General features: G+C 42.4%; 1 protein-coding gene across 1 annotated transcript in view; it reads left to right on the forward strand.

The window, feature by feature from the left end:
* The first annotated feature begins 2,888 nt into the window (after positions 1–2,888).
* The window catches only part of itga8 (integrin, alpha 8), a 39,945-nt gene continuing 17,561 nt past the window's right edge, over positions 2,889–25,272 (forward strand). The window contains exons 1-15 of the mRNA XM_038711588.1: positions 2,889–3,318; positions 3,726–3,856; positions 6,713–6,813; positions 6,956–7,079; positions 9,944–10,005; positions 10,500–10,545; positions 12,485–12,610; positions 12,774–12,818; positions 14,153–14,196; positions 15,699–15,755; positions 15,907–15,959; positions 16,052–16,257; positions 19,518–19,715; positions 24,096–24,141; positions 24,870–24,977. Of these exons, the coding sequence (XP_038567516.1) occupies positions 3,125–3,318; positions 3,726–3,856; positions 6,713–6,813; positions 6,956–7,079; positions 9,944–10,005; positions 10,500–10,545; positions 12,485–12,610; positions 12,774–12,818; positions 14,153–14,196; positions 15,699–15,755; positions 15,907–15,959; positions 16,052–16,257; positions 19,518–19,715; positions 24,096–24,141; positions 24,870–24,977 (1,541 nt within the window). The 5' untranslated portion in view covers positions 2,889–3,124. The remainder of the gene's footprint in view (positions 3,319–3,725; positions 3,857–6,712; positions 6,814–6,955; positions 7,080–9,943; positions 10,006–10,499; positions 10,546–12,484; positions 12,611–12,773; positions 12,819–14,152; positions 14,197–15,698; positions 15,756–15,906; positions 15,960–16,051; positions 16,258–19,517; positions 19,716–24,095; positions 24,142–24,869; positions 24,978–25,272) is intronic.

The raw sequence follows: 25,272 nt of genomic DNA on the forward strand, positions 1-25,272 counted from the left end.
TGCTGTGTGGTTTGGTAGCTTTAAAATCCTGCATATCCTCCTGTGTCTTTTTTCCCCCTCCTAAATATTACGTCCTGACCCCAACTTTGGACAACCTCAGGTTTCAGGATGTCCAAGAAGGTCTGTCTGGATCCCCTCAACACTAAATCGCACACCAACCTATGTTTCTTGTACTTTCAGTAATTCACAAAATCCCCAAGACACTGATGGTGTAAACAAAACGGAGACAAAAGACTGCGTGTTTATCTTTGCTCATCATCAACATTTCCCAAAAGAAGATAAATGAAACGTCAACTTTTTATAAGGTCTCCTAAAACACAGTTGCATATAGGAATAGCATTTCATTATCATTTAACTACTTAGTCCTGGCTCAGGATAAGACCTGGATTTATTAACTCAGTGTTTATGCATTTGTTTGTGCTCCAGTATGCATCTGTGCGCAGGAGTGTTGGAACACAAGCTGGGTGTGTGTCTAATGGATTTGTCTAATGGAGAAAGGATGTGGGCCTAATCTGACTGCTGTCTGCTTAACTGTCATTACTATTTTGTAAAGGGAGAAGGGGAATGTGGGCACAGTGTATAGAATATAAAACACTACTGTGCATATGCAATAATCAATCCAGAATGACCTGCAGTAAAATCTGTGATCAGAACATACTGGCAGACTGATGTAACCTGAGTAGTATGTGAGTTAATGTGTGTATTACTGGAAAGTGGATGTCTGTGAGAAATTTATTGGCTGTAAACAGTGAAGAAAATGATTATCGATGTGCACACACACACATTCGAGCAATGAAATTGAGCTGCATTAAAACGCTACTTACCTGGCCTTATAACACAGCCACACTAAAGCCAAATGGGGCAAAAGAACAGAACCAGGTCTGCCTGCTGCCTCCTCACTCCGTCACCATCATCATCTTCTCTTTCTTTTTCATCAGTGAGACGAAAGTAAGGGTACACATCTGTCTTCTATGTGCTTGTGTTTGGCGTTTTTTTTTTTATCCTGTTCATCTTAGATTTACATAGAAACAGATGAGAAAGAACAGACTCTCTCTCTCTCTCTCTCTCTCTCTCACACGCTCACACACACACACACACACACACTTCACTGTTGCACAAAATGGATCAGGGGAATGTGACAAGGTGAACCAAGCTTGCACTCTGTAATGAAACACAGAAAGGAGACAAGATTACTGGAAAGGATGGATGAATTGATGGCTGGGTTGAAGGAGGAGAGCAAGGCAGGTAGAGGGTGTATGGAGGCCAGAAACTTCTCCATCTGGCAGGTCAAGGTTTGGGTTCTTCTCACACACACTCTTTACCACACCTTCTCACCTGGTTCTTGTCAGTTATAGTTGGAGATGATCATTCATGCTTTCATTTCCTCTTGTTTAGATTACTGCAACAGTCTTTTTACTTGTTTGAGCAAGAAGGAGCTTTACAGTCTCCAGGCTGTTCAGAACTCTGCTGCAAGGCTTTTAACTCACATTAACAAAAAAGCACACATCACACCTGTTTTAGCACAGCTTCACTAGTTACCAGTCCAGTACAGAATTCAATTTAATTTAATTTAATCATGGTCCTCACTTTTAGAGCCCTGCATGGTCAAATTCCTCTACATCTCTGAGTTAATACAGCTTCATATTCCCGACCCCTAGTCTGAGATCATCAGGTCAGAGGTTGTTAGTGGTTCCCCACACTCATTTTAAAACCAGAGAGGATCAATCATTCCAACTAGTGGCACCTAAGCTGTGCAATGCATTGCCTCCCTTTCTACGTTGTGTGAATTCTAACAATTCTTTTAAAAAGTAACTGAAGATTCTGATATTCAAGCAGGCTTTTAGTGGGGTTTTTATGGCTGTTTGTTCTATGTTTTCCATTTGTATTTAAATTGTCTTATTGTATTTTACATTGTTGTATTGTATCACATTTTATTGTGAAGCACTTTGTGATTTTTATCTGTGAAAGGTGCTATACAAATAAACTTTACTAACTTACTTCAACTTCAACTCTCCTGACAGATAACACGCGCCAGTGCCTTTAGCGCTGCTCCACTGCAGCTTTACTACACCGAGAGGCTGGCTTTGGAGTTTAATTAATCACTAACGTGCCCATAAAGCTTAGTTTAATTAAAACACATTTGGGAGTTTGGCAAAACGTAGCCACATTCATCTCTCTTCCTCTCTACACCACGCACGCACAGAGAAATGAGTTTTAGATGAAATAAATGTTCGGAAGTGTGCTGAGCTAAATGTATAAAAACCAGGCTGGTCTGGCCTGTCAGCTTTGTAAAACAGTTTTTCAATGCAGGGTATTATTTTCAGCAAGAGCGAAGTATGTTACCTCGGAGGTTTAGGGGGGAAATCGCCTGGTGTTGAGTGAAACTGTGAGCGGGCCAGACTGCCTGAGCGTGCGCAGCTCAAGAGCTTTATGCTGTAAGTCGACATAATAATTACTGACATAATTATAAGAGATATTTCTCAACGGAAGGAAATGCAGCCCATCAACTGTATGGTTGAACAAAGTGACAAATAAAAAGAAGAAAGTGGTTTAATTTATGAACTACCACGCTTTGCATTTGGGTGCACGCACGCCAAGTCTCTGCGTGCGCATGTGGCTATATTTCTGGACTGATTTGAGAAAATGTTTTAAGGTGCTTTAAAATTATTTATTGTTTCAGGGGGAAGCCAACAAATTCGCCACATAAAATATGTCTCTGCCATATAAGGAGCGGTGACGCGCCAGCCCCGTAGCTCGCTCAGATGTGGTTTGTGCCTTGTGTATGCGTGTGTGTGTGTGTGTGTGTGTGTGTGTGTGTGTGTGTGTGTGTGTGTGTGTGTGTGTGTGTGTGTGTGTGTAGGGGGTAAAGTTTTGTGCAGAGGGCGGGGGCGCGGCTGTGTAGTCTTGAAGCTGAGATTCTGGACAGACCTGGTGGTTTCAGGGTGCCAGGAGGCAGTTTTAGGGGAGCGCAGTGATCCGGTGACAGCAAGTTGGCGAACTTAACCCGGGACAAACCCAGCTTCACCTGTACGGAAACGCTCTCTGTATATATATTTTCTTCTATCTCTGTCACAGTTCCCTCTCATTTTGGGGGGAATAGTGCGCAGCTGACTGTTCAGTGAAGATGGAGTATGTATGGGACTGTGTTTCCTCTGCTGGGATGTTTGTTCTCGGGGTACTGTCGGTGCTGTGGCCGGCGCTAAATGGAGTTTGGAGTTTTAACCTTTACGCAGAGCATCCTACGGTTTACAGGGGTCCCGGTGGAAGTTATTTCGGTTATTCTGTGGACTTCTATCAAGCTACCGCCGACAGCAACACGTGAGTGGCAACATCAGAGCTGAAGTTGTCCCATCAGGATGCCGCAAGAGTTATAATAGGCTATCCACATGTACATGTACATATGTAGTTTAACCTGTCAAGAGAACTTTAAAATACATTAGGAATAGAACTGAATCCAAATGATGTGAGGAATGATGAGGTGGAAAAATAATACATAAAAAAATTCTTTATCTCTGTAGCTGTATACTCTGCACACACTGTAATAGTTCAGATAAAGCACGAGTGTTTCAGATTCCTGCTGCACAGAGTGAAACAGAATTATGAAACAGAAAAGACATTGAGATGTATGGATGAGCCAAATTGAGTGCATTGACTGCACACATTTGAAGAATGCATTGTACACTCTCCTGCATGTCTTGCATGGTTTCTCTTTTTTTCCCCACCAGAATCAGTGTGTTGGTGGGGGCACCCAAGGCGAACACCTCCCAGCCCGGTGTTGTGGAGGCTGGAGCCGTCTACTACTGCCCATGGCCTGGACTCCCAGACAGCTGCAGACAGATACCTTTTGACAATTCCAGTGAGTAACCTGAAAGCTTTTTCAATTATTTTCCTATCATTGATCAAAATAAATTCATGGCAGACCTCCTGGGGGCCCCACTGGGTATAATGATGTTCCATAGACATAGATTTGTGCCGGTGGACATATAAAGGAATAACTTCACTGTTACATTGAACCAACTGTGAGACACATGCTCAGCAATGTCACTGTATTATGAGGAGTACTTTATTGAATAACAGAAATGAAATTTAACAAGCATTAATTTCACTGAGGTCCAAGTGGATCCTTTTAAAGCCATAGGTGGCCCCAGGTGTTACTGCATTTGGAGCCACTGGAGTTTCATAACCTGTGTGTCTGTTATGTGCATGTATCTAAGTTTGGCACGTGTGTTGTTGCATGAAAAAGAGAGATAAGACATGTGGGTCCCATCAGCTTCATCTACCAAAAAAATGTGGCTCGCAGGTTTGCTGGTGCAAGCCTACATCACGCTGATTATGGTTTTCAATATGTTATCATCAAGGGTAACTGTGCAATCAGCCTTTGTTTGTGCATCTAATGTCTCTGAGCAGTAAGTGTATGTGCAAGAGGAAGAGAGAGAGAGAGAGAGAGAGAGAGAGAACAAGTGAGAAAGCAAGCTGGGGGGGTAAACTGTGTGCACATGGGAATTTACTTCCCCTTCGGAGTAAAGGGGGATTGGATGAGGTCTGCTTTTTATTAGATCTTGAAAATTTATCCCTGTCTCGTTTCCCCTCCCCTTCTCTCTCTCTCTCTCTCTCTCTCTTGCTCTCCATCAGTCTATCCCTCTCTCTTTTTGTTCTTCTGTCTCTTTTGTGAGGACGTCTATCATCTTTGTGATGGAACTGACCATTTATAGTTCATTTTGTGGTGGAGGTGGTTCTGGGGCTCTCACAGAATCCGAGCTTTAAGTATTCCGTTGGGAGAAACTTATTTATCAGACAGAATTAAGAGAAAGTTGGAAACGTACAAGAACATTATTGTACCAGAGTGATTAGTATCAAAAGCTCAATACATACAGACAAAGTTCTTAGTTTACAAATGCCATCACCATGTACACATGCATGAGTATGATTGGATGTTGCTAGTCAGCTGCTTGCCAATACACTGCTAATGCAGAAGCATGAATGAAACAGATGATAGCCAATCAGTTGATGCAAGCAGGACTTAATTGTCCTGTCTGAACTAAAGGAAGACTCCATGAAGATGAGGATAAACCTTCAAAGTGAGGAGCATTCTCTTTGCGCTCCCTAAAGTTAATTATAGGTTACTTTTCACAAAGGGGTTACTTTTAGTGTGAAGTGTTTTGGGGGAAATTTCAGGTTTTGGGGATATAAGAATAAACATAGAGGAAGAAATGTGTGTGCAGTCATGCATGTGTATCTATTCACTAGAATGGGTGGGTATGCACAAGGTGATTGAAGACAGTGGCCAATGTGGATATTTCTAGAGTTACAGCAGAGCCTTTATTGCAGGTATAAGCTAGACTAAGAGACACGTACACACTCATGCACACTGTACAAAATATCAGCACGAGTGGTGAACATCTGTGTGTACTGTACTGGTTAATATCCATACGTCAGCTTCACATATGCCTGAGTGTGTGTATGTGTGTGTGTGTGTGTGTGTGTGTGTACATGGCTTCAGTGACATTATGCAGATGCGTCAAGCCATGCCAGTGTAGCAGAGGGATTGAGACAGGGGCTGATATGGTGATAGTCACACTGGGTCCATTGATTTTTAATCTGCCAGAAAATGATACATGCACGGATCATAAAATGATTTAGAGCAGCACAATGTTTTTTTTCTTTATAGAAACTTGATACAGGCATTTGCATGTCTTTCGTCACATTGAAACCGTACCACACATTCACAAATCTGAGAGCTTCACACTACAGCCAGTCCTCTGCTGTAGCCTCAAAGCAGCTAAACAGGGTTGGGTGTGTCTATTAGAGTATACTTCATTCACTACCTTAATTTCCAAACCTGTCCTACAGTTAAAAAGAATTTCCTTCCAGTCATAAGGTTGTTTCTTTAACCTTTAGGTCCATGATATTGCTGCTCATGAGAATGAATGCCTTTCATACTCGATATAGTAGGGATAATTCATTTGTTGTTAGCATCATTTATATAAAAGCATACAAACGCACAATTTGGAACTAGGTAGGATCAACATCATGCAAATGATGATTGAGACAAGAAAATAATTCATATTTGGATTTAGAATCAAATGAATCCTATAACAAACAAGCAAAAAGGCCACTGTACACCTGTCTTTATGAATTGTCTGCCTGTGTGCCTATTTAAGTGAGTGCACATGTGCTAAAAGAAGGTGTTTAATGAGGAGGGGTCTGCATGGCTGTAAAGAGACCCAGCTGGTCTTTAATAACACTGGAAAATATCTGTAACAGAGCAAAGACATAAAGCTGACATAAAGCTGACACTTTATTCTAAGTCAGCTGGGAAATGCTCATAATGTGCATGTACACACTTGTTTCTGTGTCTGTGTGTGTATGTGTGTAAGTGTAGGCCCAGTTAGAGTAACTCTCCTAAGTGCTGTTATATTTTATAGGAAAGGCTTTGACTTAAAAAAAAAAAGCCTCCGGCATCCTGACAAATGTCTGTTTCTGGGGGCCAAATGGTGTTTTGATGTTTGTTATAGGGCTGTATAAGTTGGTGTTTTTTTGTTGTTTATCAAGGACACATTTTTCCATTTACACAGAGCTACAGGCCTGGATCTACATTACCACAGTCAATATCAGTTTTCACTGGCACCATTATGAAATGTCTTTTTCATTCTCCTTTTTATGTCTTTTCCACTTCCGCTTTTTCTCTGTCTCTGTCTTGGTCTCTCTCCAGATAACAGGATGATAAAGGTAAACGGCACCAGAGAGCCTCTGGAGTTTAAGTCGCACCAGTGGTTTGGAGCATCGGTCAGGACACACAAAGGAAAAGTGGTGGTGAGGAACATGATGCCAATTCGTATCAGACATGTGTCATCTGTATCATTGTATATGCTTAAAAACTACAGTTTTGCTACCTGCTTTTTTAAAGTTGCCATTTAGGTAAGTATTTCTTTAAATTTAAATATTCGTTGTGTAGGCATGTGCTCCTCTTTACCACTGGCGGACAGTGAAGCTGAGTGGCGAGAAGGACCCCGTGGGGACCTGCTATGTGGCTGTCCAGAACTTCAGCGCCTACGCAGAGTACTCACCCTGCAGGACCAGTGAGTCACCCTGCAGCCTGTCTCCAAGTGTCTCCATCTCCCTTTTATTGCCTTCCAACCTCCCTTCCTTTGTTTTTCTTTTCTCTCTCTCTAATACACTTTATACTATCTTCCATCTGTGTAATATGTCATAATATGGCATAAAGTATACATAGAGTGCACTGACTCAAGTTCAAAGAGTCAGCACACCCAAATCGCAGACACACCTCTGGTAGTATCTAGCCGGGTTTTGATATATCTTTCTCTGAGATGCCACTACAATTAAGGTGAATGTAATTTTGTTTATGGCATTGCAGTAGTATATTTAAAGGTGCCATATGTAGTTTTCAGTGGCCTCTAGCAGTTAGGTTTCTGATTGTAATCACTACCTTCCCAAGCATGTGCTCGTGCTCATGCTCATGCTCGATTTAATGAGCGAGCCAAAACAGACACCAACACACCGGGCAACAGCTTCACACAAAATGCTGGAAACTCAGGTAAACTCCCTCTGCAATGTTACAGTAATATTTTAATCAGTTTGACGTTGAACTAATCCAGGCTTGTTGCATGATAACGGTACAGTGACTGCATATACCTGAGGAATTCTCAATTACTATTTTCAACTTTCAACTGAGAGGCTTGACGATGTCAGTATATCTAAATTTAATGGATGATAGCAAAAACGTTTAGTGAGCTAGACTGAATAATATAAATGAGATTGTAAGTAACGTTATTGTAGTAAATGGGTCTTCCACTGTGGTGTTGTCCTGCACCATTATGTTGCATTATTGTATATTACATGGGTCACGTAAGTTGTAGCGACTGAGACTGGTGAGGAAGCTATGTACCTGTGTACTAGTAAAACGACAATAAATCTAAATTGAATGTTACAAAGCAAACAATACCACATCCATGCTAATCTAGCTGACTGCCTCTGCCTTGCATTACTGTTGGTTTTAGAAATAAATCTTTCCACATTTGCTTTTTTCATCATTACATCAATTCTTCCAGGCTAAAATCACTTGACATGACACTTAACACTTTGACATAAAACTGGTGGTGCACAGGATAGTAATATAGATTGTGTTAGCTGAAGTAATGTGAAAAGCCATACAGTTACAGTATAATGCAAATGATAACTAGCCACTTCTCAGTGTTAGCCGGCAACCTAACATTATCTAACTTAAGCCAACTAAAGCACAAAATCACAATATATTGCACATGCTTTGCAGTAATGTTAGTTTCCTGTCCAATGGGATGAAAGCCAACTCTGGGTCGGTTTATTTATACAAAACAAAGGAGAGGTCTCCATGATTCAAACGACTTTCCATCATTGACCGTGTTTTCACCCGATGTCAATCTGATTCTCATTTGGCCTAACGGGTATCGGGTAAAACCTTTTTTGTTTGTTTTTTATCCCTATGTGGAGTTTGTGTTGGAGTCTGTGTTGTGCTGGGAGCCTGTTGTTTTTTGGGTGTTAGCAGACTCCATTTTGTTAGCTGCGATGTTGTCGCTGTGTACATTTCAGAATCAGTAGGCAAGAGGCTCGGGAGCGCACATGAACGTTATAGCCCATGTAAACCAATGGATTTTGCGGAAAATCTGCTGTTCCAAGCGACCGAAAAAAGCAGGCATGTGGTTCATTGTTTTGTGAGGTTACAACCCGTTCACAAATAGGCAATAAAAAATATTAATTTCATGTAAAAACTACATAAAGCCCCTTTAAAGAATTAATCGCGCCTGCACAGATTTCTCTGTGACTATGTTATATTTAATTGAAACAAAACAAAAAAGGTGTTAAAAAAAAGAAAATTTTAAATGTTTTTCCTAAACAAAATTACATTCACTTCTATTGTATTTGCTTGGCAGCAGAAACCTCAGATGTAGTTATCTCCAAACTTGGCCAAACAAAACCAAAACTATCTGCAGATGAGGAAATGTATATTTTCGTAAGTTGGTTGAACTGACAGCGAGCAGACAGATTTATTTGTTGTCTTTCCCGGTGGATTACTTTGCCTGGTGTTTTTAAAGGTTGCCACAGTAACCTGATAATCTGTCTCTGTGACAGTATCTGTCTCTCTCTCTGGTCCACTTCTTTCTGTCATCAGTTCTGTAAATGGGATTCATGGGATTATCCTCCCCTCCACCCCCTTTCTCTCATCTCCAGTTTTTTTCTTTCTCTCCTACTTTCTTCCTGCGACCCCTTTTACCCTGTGCAGTGATATGAGGCATCAGCATGATAAGTATGATAAGGGGAAAACGGAGGCTATCAGGTGGCACATCATAAACAGCAGATCAAACACAGGGCTTATCATCCACTCCATCATCCACTCTACAAAAAAATCCCTCTCTGTTTACACTCACTCTTTACGCTCCCTTTTATTGGATGACAGTTGTTAAAGATCTCATTTTGTTGGTTATGCCAGTTCTGACTAATCAAGACTAGAATAATCACATTGTAAACTCAATTGTTGTCAAGGGGGGAATAATGTTTTTCAGGCAGAGGAAGAATTTCTTCAACATGTGTCCAAGTCTGATTTTTCTCCAGCAGCTTCATTTTAACATGAATCTATGACCTCTCAGTCCGCTACCATAACTCACACATTATTTATATGTGCACGTGTCTAGTTACGCATCATTAAGCTTCACCTCAGGGTGCCTCTAAAATGGAGAACAATTTTTTAGGTGAACATACGTTTTTCTTTTGTTGTTTTGTTCATGCAGAGTTTGACAGAAACACACCTCAGTGGTTCTACGTCATTATGTCAGCTGTTGCTGTCTGCAATGTTAGTTGAGTGCTTTGTTCCAGAAAATTGTTTTTTTTAACAATTAAGATGCTGGCACAGGTCTTTGAAAAACAGTTTTACTGTTTGTGTTGTTTTCAGATGATCCAGACCCGGAGGGACAGGGGTTCTGCCAGGCTGGCTTCAGTGTGGATTTCACCAAGGTACCGATTGCAGCAACACTCGTACCCTATCATCAAGAATTCCCCCTGGACACATCATTTCCCCTCTCAAAGTGCCAGCGAAGAGGTTTCTTCAAACATGAAATTCCCTTCAGAGATTAATGGACACTAGGAAGTTGAGAGCACGCTTGTCCCTAGAGGAGCCTCCACTGCTGATGTGACCCATCACCTCTGAACACAATAGACAAAACACATACACAATCTGTCACTGTATAGTCAATGAGAACTTAGGCCTCTGTCTCATGGCCCATGTTCAACTCTACCCTCCTGTACAGGAAGCTGTCACTCTCCACAGGATGTCAACATGCATGACAGCACGAGTCATATGTGTGGACACACACACATACCCACACACACACACACACACACACGACTGCAAACATTATATATACACCTCTAGTCTCACACAAACACACACACATTCACTGACAAATCTATATCACAGGACTAAACCTAACTTATTGTATCTATTCCAGGAAGGAATGCTGGTGGTAGGAGGACCTGGAAGCTTTTACTGGCAAGGTAACTGCAACAACATTGTGTAAACATGTATCTGGTCTCTCTTTTGCAATGATTTCATAGATGGGAAGGTGTTCAAATGAGGGAAGATAATGGAGATGGGTTTAACAGTCAGAAAAGCCCACATTTACACACGAACACACATGCACACAGACACTCTTGCCAAAATTTCAATTTCATTACAAGAGCCATAAGTAGGAATAGGTGGAAGGAAATGTGTCTCTTTCTTTGCTGCTTTCCATAACCTTTTCTCTCCCTCACTCCTTTAGGCTACTTCATGCCACTCTCTGTCTGTAACAGGAAGTGGGTGTTTGGGCTCTGTAATGAGCTGATCGTAATGGAGTGTGGCGGAACTGCCCCTCTGCCCGTGATAAAGTGCAGAGGGGCTTGGGAAAGCTTTAAGGAGAGAGGAAGAGGCTCAGAGGCAGGCTAGGGTTGAGAGGGACAGAGGAAAGGTGGGGAGAATTTAAAGGCTGAGAGCTGGGAGGATCGCGGGAGTGATAGAGGACTGTTAAGGAGACGATAGAAACATGCTGGGGGAGAGAGAAATATGAGAAGTGAAGGAGTAAGTTAGACACAGAGAAAGAAGAAGAAAGATGGATTTTCTCCTTGATAAAAGCAACACTGAGGTCAACTAACTTGCTAGTCTAAGCAGAGGGATGAAGTGTCTTAAAAGGTGTAGACACAGCTAGAGTGTGTCAGAGTTCAGCTACTCCCCCAACTCCAGGTGTGTAAGAGTGTGTATTCTCCTAATATCCAAAAGGAGTTCTGCAGCTGTTTGTGAGGAGCAAGGAGATCATTTGCGCAAACTAATTTCTCCTTTCTTTGTAACTGCTAATCTGTCACTCCACTGCACTTCATTTGTTTAGAACAGAAATATGCAGCAAGTGAGTATCTGTTTTTAGGAATAAGAAAAAAGACAAAAGAGGGAAGTGACTCTGTGGTGGATATTTCAAAACTGCTACACAATTTTTTATGATTTGGGGTTATTGTTTGGCGTTGCTGCTGTTATTACATATGGTTCAATAATGAATGCTCCAGCATACAAGACCGCAGTAGACAGGCATCACAGACTAATGGACTGCTCCCTCTCTGTGCCCTCAGCGTGGCAAGGCTGGCTGCCTCCAGTTAAAACACTTCCTCCGAATGTTTATAAAAGCACTCAGCCTGGATTTTATGGCCTCTAATATACAACGATTATCTTCAGCCTTCAGCCTGAGTCATCATACAAAAAACCTCTTTTATATACAATCTTGTTATCTCTGGGTGTAAAGACACTTCAAATTGGCAGCAGTGACTTATGCATCTGTGTTAACAGTTTGTAACACGGTGTCTCATTAATCAGATGGAGGTTTAATAATGAGCTGATATGGTGATGTGTTATTCTGGGAGATAAACTCATAGCGCAGTCTGAGGGATAAGTGGGTGGAAAAGGAGTTGGAGGGAGGGTTAAGAGGGCACATTTCCCTCCCTGTCAGCACACACACACACACTCACACATTAAGGAGGATTTATGGAAGGTTGTGGATTGCCATAGATAAAATCATTTGTTTGTTTGACCTCTTGTTCAACAGCAGATGAAGGGTTGTGGATGGGTCATTTGTGTGTGCACACGTATACTTCAGAGTCTTTGCTGGAGAATGGACAAGCATTTTCAGAGGGTTTTGAAGGAACTTTAGGGTATTTTTCCAGCTATTCCTCTTCCAACGATGTGTTTTAGCTTTCCCCACGGAAGGCTTCGCCATGTCGCTAGATCTGTGCATTTTTCATTTGGAGCAGGTGGTCCAGCTCCAGCAGGTTTCTGTAGCAGAGAGCAGCTGTGCTCCCTTCATGGGGTCCAAGCTGAAACCGCTGTCCATGAACATATGTGACTCTCACACCCTGAGTGTTTGTTTTCTTTATCTATTTATCTGTGCGTGTGTATGTCTGTGTGTGTGTGTAGGTCAGGTGATGACAGCAGGGATAGCTGAGATACTGAACGGCTACTCTTTGAAGGCAGTGCTGAGACGGGTTCCAGGAGAGAAACACACCAGAGCTGCTGAAGACACACATGACGACAGCTACCTTGGTAACATGCATTTACAAACCGAACACACACATTCGCACAGCCTTGCTGATAATAATCATACATTACATTACATACATCACATACAACATTCAGTTTACACAGAGCATTGCGTACAGAGCTAATTTCACCCATATGTCATCATGTGCAACCGATTTCTCCCTAGGTTACTCGGTGGCAGTGGGGGAGTTTACGGGAGACTCCGAACAAGGTGAGAAAGCCAACAATTCATTGCAAGTAACCACATGCAGCACCAGAGGAATTCCTCAATAACAACACCAGCAGGCACCCTGCAACACCGTCTGAAACACTCTCTCTTTATGCTCTCCGGCTGGATGCCAGGACCCCAGCGAGGGGTGTTTTAGACTGAGCGATAGGGAATGGAGAGCTGGGTGACACTGACTTTGTCTGAACTCAGAGGCAGTAATGAGTACTGTCTCTGTGTGTCTGGGTCACGACCCTGAGGGGACAGGACTTCAGGAACTACTGATAAAGGGATTTCTTCTATTTTAACTGATTAGATTGATTGGTGGCAGACCCTACAGACCTCTTCAGATCTAGCGTGGGTCCAGAATCTCATCTGGACTTGAAATATTCCACGGAAAGAGAGACAAGCAGTGTCATTGTTGTGATTACCAAAAATGTACGGATCATTTTATGTTTTTTAGCCAGCAGTGGAGCATTTCGATTCTCTCTTTGCAAGCTTCAGGTGCTTCTGATGTCCTTTCCCATGCCATCAGTTTGTCAGCACCACAAATGAAACACACAAGCAATTTCAACAAAAAGCTTTTATTAAAGAAAACAAAATGTGTCCAACCACAGTCATGCTACTTCATTGTCTAAACCACTGGTTAGTTCTTTCAAACACTGTGTCACCACACACTCTCACGCTCTTCTGCTCTGTCACAAGCAGGAGACTCTCCTCCCCCAATGCCACTTCAGCTTCCCATTCATCATTTTCTGTCTATCAGAGCCCCTATGCTAATCACCATTTAGTGGGATCTTTATGGGACAACCTTGTGTTTACATACCCCCATAGAAACCCCGCAAAGGCTCTGAAACCCCCTCCGGAACATGTCGGCGAGTCTTAAAGTGAACCTTAAGAGGTTACACATGCCTCTTGATGTGTTGTGTTGTGGTACGAAGCTTGTTGTGGTCTTGTTCCCCAAACCCTCTTTAGATTAGAGAACTGGTTGTAACTGGGAGTTCTTAGTGAAGATGGAGCTGGGAAGTCCTGGTTTGTAGGCTCATGGTTGAGCCTTTTGGTTAGAGCCGGAGGGCAGGAAGGAGGGACTCTCTCTCTTACTCTCTCTGGGTTGGTCCTTCAGATCGTCCCTATAAGTCCACGGCACCGCACTCATCAATCAATACACAAGCAGAGCCTATGCACCCAATCACTCAGTGTGTTCTCAGCAACACTTCTAACTTCTAACAGGGTGGGCTGGGAAGAGGATTTTAGGGTTCAGGCCTTTGCAACGAACCAATGTCTTTCTCACACATAAGCATGCGCTAATTTAAGTTGTTCTTTGTTTTCATGTTTACCAGAGCTTATAGCCGGAGTCCCAAGAGGAGCACAGAACTTTGGATATGTGAGTATGAACCAACGAGCAAATTTAACCAAAGACACGCAGGATAGATTTTGGTGCTTGATTTAAAGATAAAAGTCATTCAGCAGCAACCTCATTGTTACAGACATGTGACAAATTAAAGTTTATACCTGAATCAAAGCATAACAAATGCAGATGTCTTATTGTAGGGCACAAATGGCCACTGAATAGTTTTAGTAGTATGAAAATGATGTGAATCATATACTATGGCGTTCGCAGTCACCAGATCTCAAGCCAGTTGAACACCTATGGGAGATTTTGGACTGACACGTTCAACAGCACCATCATCACCAAAATACCACATTAGGAAATATATTTTGGAAACATGGCTTTCATCCCTCAAGTATCTTTTCTAGAGACTTGTAGAATCTGTGCCAAGGACCTATGAAGCTGTTTTGTTGGCTTATGGTGGAGCTTTACATTGGTTTTTCCTTTACTTTGTCACCCATCTGCATGCTGTATCTAAAACATGTATGTGCAAGCACACAATCAACTCACACACAAAAAAGTCTTTGAGGTTCGTTGGATTTTAGTTTTTCATATAAGATTACAGCTTTTACTCTACACAGAAATATATGTATCTACAAAACCACAACATATACTGTAGGTGTGTCTAGTGTTCTCTTATGGGAACATGTCCCCAGGGCTGACTGTTTCAATCCTCCCTAATGACACACAGCTTCCGCTGCATGTGGAGGGTGGTGACCCCACCTAACCCCACTAACCCTTCTCCACACACACCCGACCCCTAACTCTAACCTGCAGTGTAACTGCAGGACACTGCGCACATACACATTGCAACAGTGTGTTTTACGTCTGGACATTGTAGCTGGTGCGAGAATGCTCTTTCCTGTACTGACAGTGCACAGTGAGTGTCATAAAGGAGGGTGCTTGTAGCTCATAATGGGAGAAGTGCTTTGAGGGATGCAGGAAGGCTATGTTAGAAGCCTGGTACTGGAGTATGTGTCAATGCTGATCAGGTTTCTTCTGTGACCAATCTGACAACTCATAGTGCTCAGATTCAATATTTGTGTTTACACATGGTCATCTATATGTGTTCTGTCCCTTTACTATGTCTTTGAGACATCTCTGATTGGGTCAACATGTATCCTCCTGCATGTGTGTTTGCGTGTGTGCCTGTGTGTGTACGTGAAGCCCCCCGGCTGTCTCCATGTGGTTGTTATTTTAGCTCTTATGAAGGAATTCTCAGGCTCCCCCCTCCGTCTCTCCCCACGACCGGGGTTAGGATGGGGGGAAGGAGAGAAAGATGAGGGGGAAAATGGTAAAGGCACAAAGAGGATGGTGGTGGGGGAGGGCAGGGGAAAAGAAATAAGTTTCAGTAGAATAAAGGCTTTTTTTAATGCGGTTTCTGACTTTTTTCCTGCATTGTCAGACATGTTTGCTCCTGGAGTGCTATGAGGACAAAGTCTGGTGCTTTATTAGTCATGCCATATTGTATCTGACAGTCCATCTGTTTGTTTTAGGTGGCAATGATCAACTCCACCAATCTGACCTTCATCCAGAACTTCACAGGGGAACAGGTAGGAGCATCGATACACACATATTGCAGGGCTGCATATAAACTACTACATCGTGGGCACCAGCTGATATGGATTTTCTTCCATTTTTGGATGGGTTGGGTTGGATTGGGTTTATGGTAAAAAATACTCCTGTTCCTTCCTTGTCTCTCAGATGGCCTCTTATTTTGGCTACTCGGTGGCTGTCACTGACCTGAACGGAGATGGGTAAGTAGAAAATGTCCATGTCACTCGAGACACATACACTCACTCCATCTCTTTCTTTGTCTAAGCCTTAAAACCACGGCTTATGTCCCCAGGACCGACGATGTGCTGATTGGAGCGCCCCTCTATATGGAAAGAGAGATGGAGAGCAAACCCAGAGAGGTGGGGAGGGTATACCTGTACCTACAGATGGCCCCGCTCACTTTCTCCAAACTTGTTGCCCTCACCGGCACACATACCTTCGGGCGCTTCGGCACAGCTATAGCACCCCTGGGAGACATCAACATGGATGGATACAATGGTATGCTGAGAGGATGAAAGACAGAAAGAAGGGGAGAAGAAATGGAAAAAGGAAATTAAGCCAGATGAAATTCATTTGAGAAACAAAAATATGCAAGATGAGAGAGACAACAAACAGAAATAGAGAAGGAGAAAGATATGTAGACGAGAAAATTTTCCAAATCCTGATATATATATATTATATATATTTTGTGGGCCAGTGCATGGACCTCTTTCCCTTGTACTCGTCTGCCCATATGAGACAGGTGATTCCAGGTAAACCTGATGACTGACAGATCTTTTTCTGTGTTTCCCGTGCCTCTTGGTTTGTTTAGTCTCTGACTGAGGAAATCCTATCATATGCTGCTGCTTGAAAAAACTTAAAGCGCTTCAGCCAATCAGGAAGAGCAGCGATGAAAGATTGTCTGTGTGAACTTATTTCCGCCTGTGATGATAAGGGTTAAGGCCGTGTGTGTGTGTGTGTGTGTGTGTGTGTTGGAGCTATTTTTAACTCACCAGATGTGCACTGAGATAAAATCATCTGGGAGTTTCTGTCCTGCAGCCCAGAGTTCATTCCTCTTCGATGTGTTTGTTTTATCTTCACGTTGATTAGACAAAGACACACTCACATGCACACACACACACAAACCATTCAGCCTGCAGTCCAAATGCTCCATGACGCCAAGGCCTGTTGACTGCGAGCTTAGAAGTGAATGAATTAACACCCATCTGTCCCACTGATTAGTGCCTTATTTATTCATGGCCAGAGTGCATTAATGTGTGTCCCACCGCTTTAAACCCTTTAACAATCAGATCAATATCCACTGGATCAATACTGAAGCTTTCTGTGGCCAAAAACATAAATCACATAAGGCTCTCTGTCAGGATGTGACGGTCTCTGAGGTGCCTCTCTGCCAGCTGCAGTGACACGCATTGAAAAGACTTGTTGAGAGATAATCTTATGAGGACAATTCGGCATTGCATTATGGAGTCACCATGGAGACAATGTGATCAGAGTTTTCAGCAGTTCCTTTTTGCTAATGTCAAACTTCTGTGTTCAAGTATACCTGTGCACTCATATGATTATGTGTGCATAATCATTGACAGATCCCCTTTCAGCAAGTGATGACACAGAGCCTCTTCCTCCTCCCGTAGCAGGGACCTCATGACTTCAGTTGCAAAATTCTTCTTAAAAGCAGAACCATACCTCTCCTCTTCATGGCTTTGTTGAGAGGAAACATTGCAATTTAGCTAATTGAAATTCCTATGCAGCTCTCTTTGTTTTTAATTTTTGTCAGCCAACAGAGGCTTTCTATCACCATCGCTCACAGAGTCTCAGCCTGTTTCTGTCTGTGAGTAACAATGTCACTGTCTAAGAGATCACAGTGGGTGTTCCACATTTTGCTGTGGATGTCTGCATTGTGTGGGATGATGGAGTAATTCCCATGAGTGACTTTCACATTATTTGAGGACTTTTTTAAGTACAATTTTTTTTTACACAGCTTTTCAGTTATGTACACATACCCACACATAGACATACACACTTGCAGACACACATGAGCACACACAGGCTCATATATACACTTGCATACACACATGGTTGCATTTATCCTCTCTACCCCACAATCTGCTTCATGTGGATCTAGTTGTTTAGGCTGAGAGAGAAGGGGTCCGGAGACAAACAGGATGTCTCGAGGTGTTTGGACATTTACAGTAGTGAGGGATGCTTTTATGCAGGACAGTGCAATGTGTGGACATTAAGAGGTTAAAGAGTAAGTACCAGGACAGGTGCTTGCAGTATGTTAATTATTATCTCTCTGTTTTCATTTGCGTGTGGGGCCTCCGTTGCAACTACACGCCTACATGTCTGAAAGAATTCTTAAAGGCCTTTGAAACCTACTTTCTCAATTATCTTTTTTGGGGTTAGTTAGAAAAGCTTTGATTAGTTCAGTTGAGAGATTTCTGTCGTTATGTTTTTAGTAGCAGGGTTTAGTTGGAAAAAATGGATAATGAGTGGTTCAGTGCACCAATCTGGGAAACATTTCATCTGATGGGAACTGTGGGGATGTTCTCTTGTTTTGCTGGACCATTGTCAATTAAATCCAATCAAACCACACCCACACAGTCCGTGTGAAGCTGATTAGCTGAATTTCCTAGCTTAGCTTAAAGACTGGAAGCAGGGGGAAGCAGCTAGCTTGACTCTGTCCAAAGTTAAAAAAACCTCTAAAGCTCAGTAATTAGCTGATATGTTCTATCTCATTTGCTTAATCTGCACTGCAAAAACTAAAATCTTAATAAGATTAATTATCTTAATTGAAGGCAAAATATACTTCTTTTTTGTCTGACAAGATATATCTTCTTACCAGGCGGCTTTTATGTTAGAGAATTTCACTTGTTTCAAGTTTTTTTGGCCTTAAGTAGCAAGTGAAATATTCTTGTTCTGTTGGCAGATAATTTTGCTCATTTTGAGTAATATTTCCCCCATTTTAATGCTTTTTTTTCTTGTTATAGAGAGATCAGTTTTTGCAGTGTGTATACAAACAGTGCACAGATATGAGCATGTTAGTCGAGTTAGTGACATACATTAATGGGATAAGGCCCTGCGATGGACTGGCGACCTGTCCAGGGTGTACCCCGCCTATCGCCCAATGTCAGCTGGGATTGGCTCCAGCCCCCCGCGACCCTGTACGCAGGATAAGCGGTTGATGATGGATGGATGGATGGATTAATGGGATAAGAATGCATACAGATGGAGAGGGAGCTCAGTGCATTATGGGAAGTGTCCCGGCAGCATAACCAAGGAATGTTTTAGGGCTCACCTGAGCCAGCTCTATCTATAAGCTTTATCAAAGATGAAAGTCTTAGGCGAATTAGTGTATTTTCCAAAGTGTCAAACTATTGCTTTAAGACCCCAACAGACTAGCCTGCTCTATAGCATTTTGTCACTTATTATAGGGTCATATTGACCCAAATGTTTCCTACGCAGAGCACAATACTGAGTAACCAAGAATTACAGCAATGATATAAACAGCACCAAGACAGAAAAAGAAAGATAGAGGAGAGACAAGATTAAAAGATGAGCAAAATAAATGGAAATTAAAGAAAAGCGGTAAATGACAATACTGAAATGGTCCCCCAGTGCAGGTAAAAGAAGGTCAAGATCTTTTCCTTCTCTCTTTCCTTCTACCTGTATGTTTTCCTCTGCTTCTGTCTCAGAGGGCCCTTAACCCTACTGATATCTAAACCATGCGTGTGTATGTGTGTGTGTGTGTCATCCCTTAGACGTGGCGGTGGGCTGTCCGTTCGGAGGCGAGGAGCGTGGAGGGAGAGTATTGATCTTTAATGGTAACAGAGACGCATCCACGCAAGGCCTGACACTGAGCCAAGAGCTGAGAGCAGCCAGGACCCCCAGTGACAGTTTGCTTGGATATGGATTCACTCTGAGAGGAGGCCAAGACCTGGACAACAATCAGTATCCTGGTAAATACTCACACTCAACAAGTCAATCCTTCTCAACTCAGCTCCCCTTGTTGTAATCAAAATTCCTTCTCCGACTTGCATTCCTTCACTTTTCCACTTTCCTTCCAGCTCCTCTCATTACAGCCTCCCTCCTCTTCATTCTTGACCTCCACATTTCATGGTTCCCCTATGCACACTACTACCATCCCCATGTTCTCCTGTATTGCTTTCCTCCTCTTCTCTGGTAAAGTCATCAGTCAGAAGAAGGGGGTATGGGGATAAATGCCAATGAACTGCTGCCGCATCCATTCTTTAGGGATTTACAGTACTTAAAAGGAGAGAAAACACAAGATTGAGTATAATAATACATTATCCGCATGTTCAGTCTGCCAGAAATTCAAGCCTCAGCCCATACCCCTCAAACTGTGAGTAGACAAAGCAGCACTCAATCAAATTACAAGCCAGTAGCTCCCTACTTATGTGCCACCTACTTACTTTAACAGACACCTCCACCTTCTGATTTTTCCAAAACATAATAGAAACCCGCCTACACTCATAAGAACTGAAAAGGAGAGGATTTTTTTTAGTTTAGAAAAAAATCTTTTTGAAACAAAGCAGGTCTATAAAACCACTGTTTTACTACCTAATTTTCTCCCTGATTTAGAGCTGCTGTACGCTCAGCATTACTCTGGCTTTGTGCTTCCATGGATTAGGATGAAAAGGAGAATTTGTTTAGTTTTACCTTTTCTTTTCTTTGCCCCCCCTCCCTTTCCCTCTTTTTCCTTTTCATTCTGCTATAATAACATATTTCTTCATTCAACAAACAGGATATCAAGGAAAATACACATACAAGTGCACACAAGTTCACATATGTGGCTTGTGATCAGTTTCACTGGCAGCTAGAAAGTGTGTGTTGAGCGTGTGCCAGGCTCCAGGTCAAAGCTAAATCCTGCGCAGAAGCAAATCAGAGATCCCGAATTAAAAACATTATACTGTAAATATACACACAGGGGTTACAGGTTGAAACTTAGGCTGTTGTAGGAAGGAGTTGAAAGAGTAGAAACTCATGGGTGGCAGAGCTTTCAGACAACACACACACTGCATAAACATGCACACACACAAATGGTGCAGTGCTTGTGTCGTCTGTCATTAGAAAGCTTGCTGGCGGAAGTGAAACACACACACACAGAGCATCGTTAGCATGGTAGTAAAGTCACACTGTTCAAAGGAGCCAGAGATGTTTGATCAGCATTATGAGAGGACTGCACAGGCGCCTGGGAGGCCTGCTAGAGCCACCATATGTTCCCATCAATGTTAAATGTCATTAGTCTATTGCAGGAACACAGAGAGAAGGCAGGGTAATGATTACGCTCCAATTTTAGCTTTAATGGACTTTTTTTCTGAAAGATTATGTCTATGTCTATATATGTGTTTGGGTTTTTATTTGATAGCTTACAGCAGGAAACTAAATGAAAAGTGGGATGAAAGATGACAAAGAAGGCAGTACAGGAACAAAAATGGCACCCAGACTTTGTCTAGGTCTACTGCTCAGAAATAAGGTTAATTAAATTATGGGCAACTTTGGTTATGAGCATGACACAGAAGCAGCACTGACTTGATGTTTCATTGATGAGAGTATGACTCAGGCTAAAGGCCGGGTCCGATTGCCTCAGGGTGCATTTTAGATTCAGCCGAGGTGTCAAAGGTCAAAAACTGACAACGTTTTACCTGTCAATCACACTGACTTTCTGAGAGAGTTAAAGACACAGATACATGTCAGGGTTGGTGATGTGGATGTGTGTGGTGCTGAAGGGTCATTAGGTTGGTAAGTAGGTGTAAAAATTTATTAATTGGCTCCATGTCTGCTCGTGTATTTAGTGACCATCTTTATTTTCATCCAATTCTGGATGTTTTACCTTTAAATAGTTAAAATTACACCGTTTTGTACATCCTTTTTGCTTTTTGTTTCCTGTTCTCAGCATTGTAGTTTGATACCCCAAATGTACCTTTAAACCTCTGCTATATTAGTCAAATCTGAGAATATCCTCCCCAATTTGGAACAACCAATTCCCCCAGTCTGCAGTGTGAAAAATGTACTTTTCAGTACGGGAATGTAGTATAACTGTCATATTGAAACTATGGATTATAGCCAGCAAGTTACTGAATAGACTTAAATCCCACACATGCATCCAAGAATTAAGAAATCCTCCATTTCTCTCTTGAAACTGCCTCCTTTTCCACTGAGTGCCATTGACCTTTGGCATTTCATCATGGAGGCTGGTCCCCTACAGCCAAACAGGCAGTCAGGGCAGGCAGCCAGTGACAGCTTGACAGTCTGTCTAAACTCTGGATGGAGATTGTGTTTTCACAGCCCAGGACAGACACCATCAGCTAAAGCAGCTCAGTTACCAAGACTATACCTGCTATCAATGAGTGGAGTGTATACACACTGGTGTTCCAACCCATATGTGTGCATGTTTGGTTCGGTGTGTCTCTACACACACACACACACGTTAACCTCAAATCAACAGTGGCAGACAAGCTTTCCTGTGTGTAAGGAAATGAGATTGACGTGAAAAGGAAAGTTGGCCGTTATTTGATTTATCCCTGGGTGCAGCCATGCATGCACCCACACTCACTCACACTTAACCCCAAAGGGTGCCGTGTCCTCATGTCTCATGCATGCAGTGGTTTTGACAGCACACAAAAGAGTCAGGATAAGGAGTACAGATAACCACTGTGTTGAAAACACACACCTATTGCAGTAGTGGAGTTGGATTTCCAGGTTAAACAACTCCAACAGCAGGATGGACTGAGGAATTTAGACTGGGAGTCAAACGGTCCCTCTCAGTCTCTCTCCCTCTGCAGAAAACACACCTTCCATCTGATGGCTTTCACACATTGCGGTTTAAAGGCCAAGTGCACTATCCTCTGCCTGCCTCCTCCTTTTCTTTCTATCATTCTTTCCCCCCCTTTTCCGTACCTCTCCAACTGTCCCACAAAACCCACATCTTGAGGTCTTTTCTCATTGCAGGCTTTTTGATACAGTACACAAAACACACACACACACACACACAAACAAACACACACACAAAACACACACAGCCACACACTCACAAAACAACATAGCACACCCCAGGGGAAGAGGGACAGGGCTTAAATGTTTAATGTTGTGGTTTCAGGGGGACTCAGTGACTGCAGCCAAAGGCAGAAACAGATGTGCCTCTCTCAGATTCAATTAGTCCCCTTTCTTCTGAAATATGCAGGAGACGAAAGACACAGCAAATGACAAGAAAAGTCTACAAGAGTACATTTCCACCAGCTTAGTCCTGTATTGCCTGCAGCAGGTTACAACATTTTCCAGTTATAGTTGCTTATAGCGCTAAAACAATTATTTGATCAACAGAAAATGTACTGACAATGACTAATGACTGTTGACAATGATTAATGACTGTTAATCAAGTCAAAATGCCAAACACTCACCTGATCCCACTTCTCAAATGTATTTGTTTTTCACTTTTATGGCATTGTAACTGAATGTATTCTAGTTTTCGCTCTATAGGCCAAACAATTAATCGTAAAACAAATAATAGATTAATTGATCGATTGAGAACAATCATTAGCCGCAGCCCCAGCCTCTCACTGAGCAGCATGAGGTTAGGCTATTCTGTCTTTCTCAGGAACACACAACTTAGTTTTGCTGCATCTGGCAGTGGTGGCTTGTATCCATTAAGTGCCTCTCTTCAGTTTCACATTGTTTTAATCAGTCTGTGTCTGTGTCTATGCGTGCGTGTGAGTGTGTGTGCGGCTTTCATTGGTATGTGTCCCCTAACCGCAGCCATTAAATACCGGCTCTATTTTAAACTCTGAGAGCCAATTAAAAGTGTGTGTTCATCACAAAATCCATGAAAACAAATAAAAATCACATATAGATGAGATCTGTTGCTGCTTACAATTAGGAGCTGTTGCTACGCAGGCTGTTGGGAAATGTTGTTTAGCAACATGTGATTGGAGCGATGTGAACTTTCTAATGGCAGTGGAATGCGGCGTGGGGCCGGGTCCCTGTCTAGCTGTACACATGAACACACACACGCATACATGCGCGATGAACTCGCAAACACACGCATTAACACATGTTGTGTTCATGAATTTAGTTTGAACCAGGTCATGTGTGAAGGGATAACAAAGGAAAAGCATGGCGATATCAGAAAGTCAATGCAATGTCACAGTGTGTGTAAATGTGTGTGCATATTAAACGTGAGACGTCTGTGTTTGATGAAGATTGCTGGAGACCTTGAAATCAGTCCCATCTGTGGCATTCTTTGAAGCTCTCTATTTCCCATCTCTCACTCTTGCACGCTCTCTCTCGCGCTCTCTCTCTCTCTCTTTCACTGTCTGCAGATCTGATCGTGGGGGCGTTTGGCGCAGGCGAGGTGTCGGTGTACAGGTAAGATTGTACAAAGTGTTGTGTTGTTTTGAAATGCTTTTTCTCATACCTCACGTTTGTGCTTTTCCTGAACTTCTGTGTGACTTTCATGTCAAGTTTTATTTATAGAGCCCAATATCACAAATCACAGTTTACCTCTGACCTCAGACCCTCAATTTAAATGAAGAAAAACTCCTCCAAAAAACCCTTATCTTTTTGGCTAGAGCCAATCCCAGCTGACATTGGGCGAGAGACACCCAAGAGACATTTTAGAGTGACCAATCAACCTACCTGTATGTCTTTGGATGGCGGGAGGAAGCTGGAGCAGAGATAACCTACACAGACATGGGGAGAACATGCACACTCTAAACATAAAGGCCTGGGACGCCCCAAGGTCGAACACAGGACCTTCTTGCTGTGAGACCACTGGGCTACCGCGTCACCCACCAGAAATCATAGTATATACAGTTATGATGACAAAATGTCTATTGTAAAATGTAAGTGAAGGATCCAGGAGGACACCTGAGCAGCTTCAGGTGTCTCCCACTGAGGAGCCACACCACCTCCTCCCCACCACCATAGAGACCTGGAAAGAGGACAGGCCAGACAAACACACAAGCGGACAACAGTATTTACACAGAGAGGAGAAAAAAACAAACACACAGATGGAGAAAGAACTAGGGAGAGTGGGAGATTTTTTTTTAATGTCTTTAGATTGTGTTGTATACCGTATGTGTGTTTGTGTGTAGGTCTCGAGCTGTGGTGTCTGTGGAAGCTGCAATGATCTTGACTCCCAGAATCCTGAACCCTGATGAACGACGGTGTCACCTGCCTGAAACAGATATTATGGTTACCTGGTAAGAAGAACATGCTTAGAGAGTCTCTTCTCCTAATCCCACACTGAAGATTAACACTTTTCAGTGTTCTGTATATATCAGACATTCTCAGTGGTTGACTTTTATATATAAATCTGCCCTTGGGCTTGTTCCCCCTTATCTGTTTACATGTATACGTGTAGAAATCCGAATCAATATGGCCTGTGTTCTCACAATGTTCCACAGATGTCAGTTTCTCCTGGAAAACTGTCAGAGCTGATTACTGTTTATGAATTCAAGTCGATTTTATAGGATCTGGAAAATAACACTTCATTGT

The sequence above is a fragment of the Micropterus salmoides genome, unplaced genomic scaffold (genome assembly GCF_014851395.1).
Source record: "Micropterus salmoides isolate LMB-PRFRI ecotype aquatic unplaced genomic scaffold, ASM1485139v1 Ms_hic_scaffold_11, whole genome shotgun sequence".
Taxonomy (NCBI): Eukaryota; Metazoa; Chordata; class Actinopteri; order Centrarchiformes; family Centrarchidae; genus Micropterus; species Micropterus salmoides.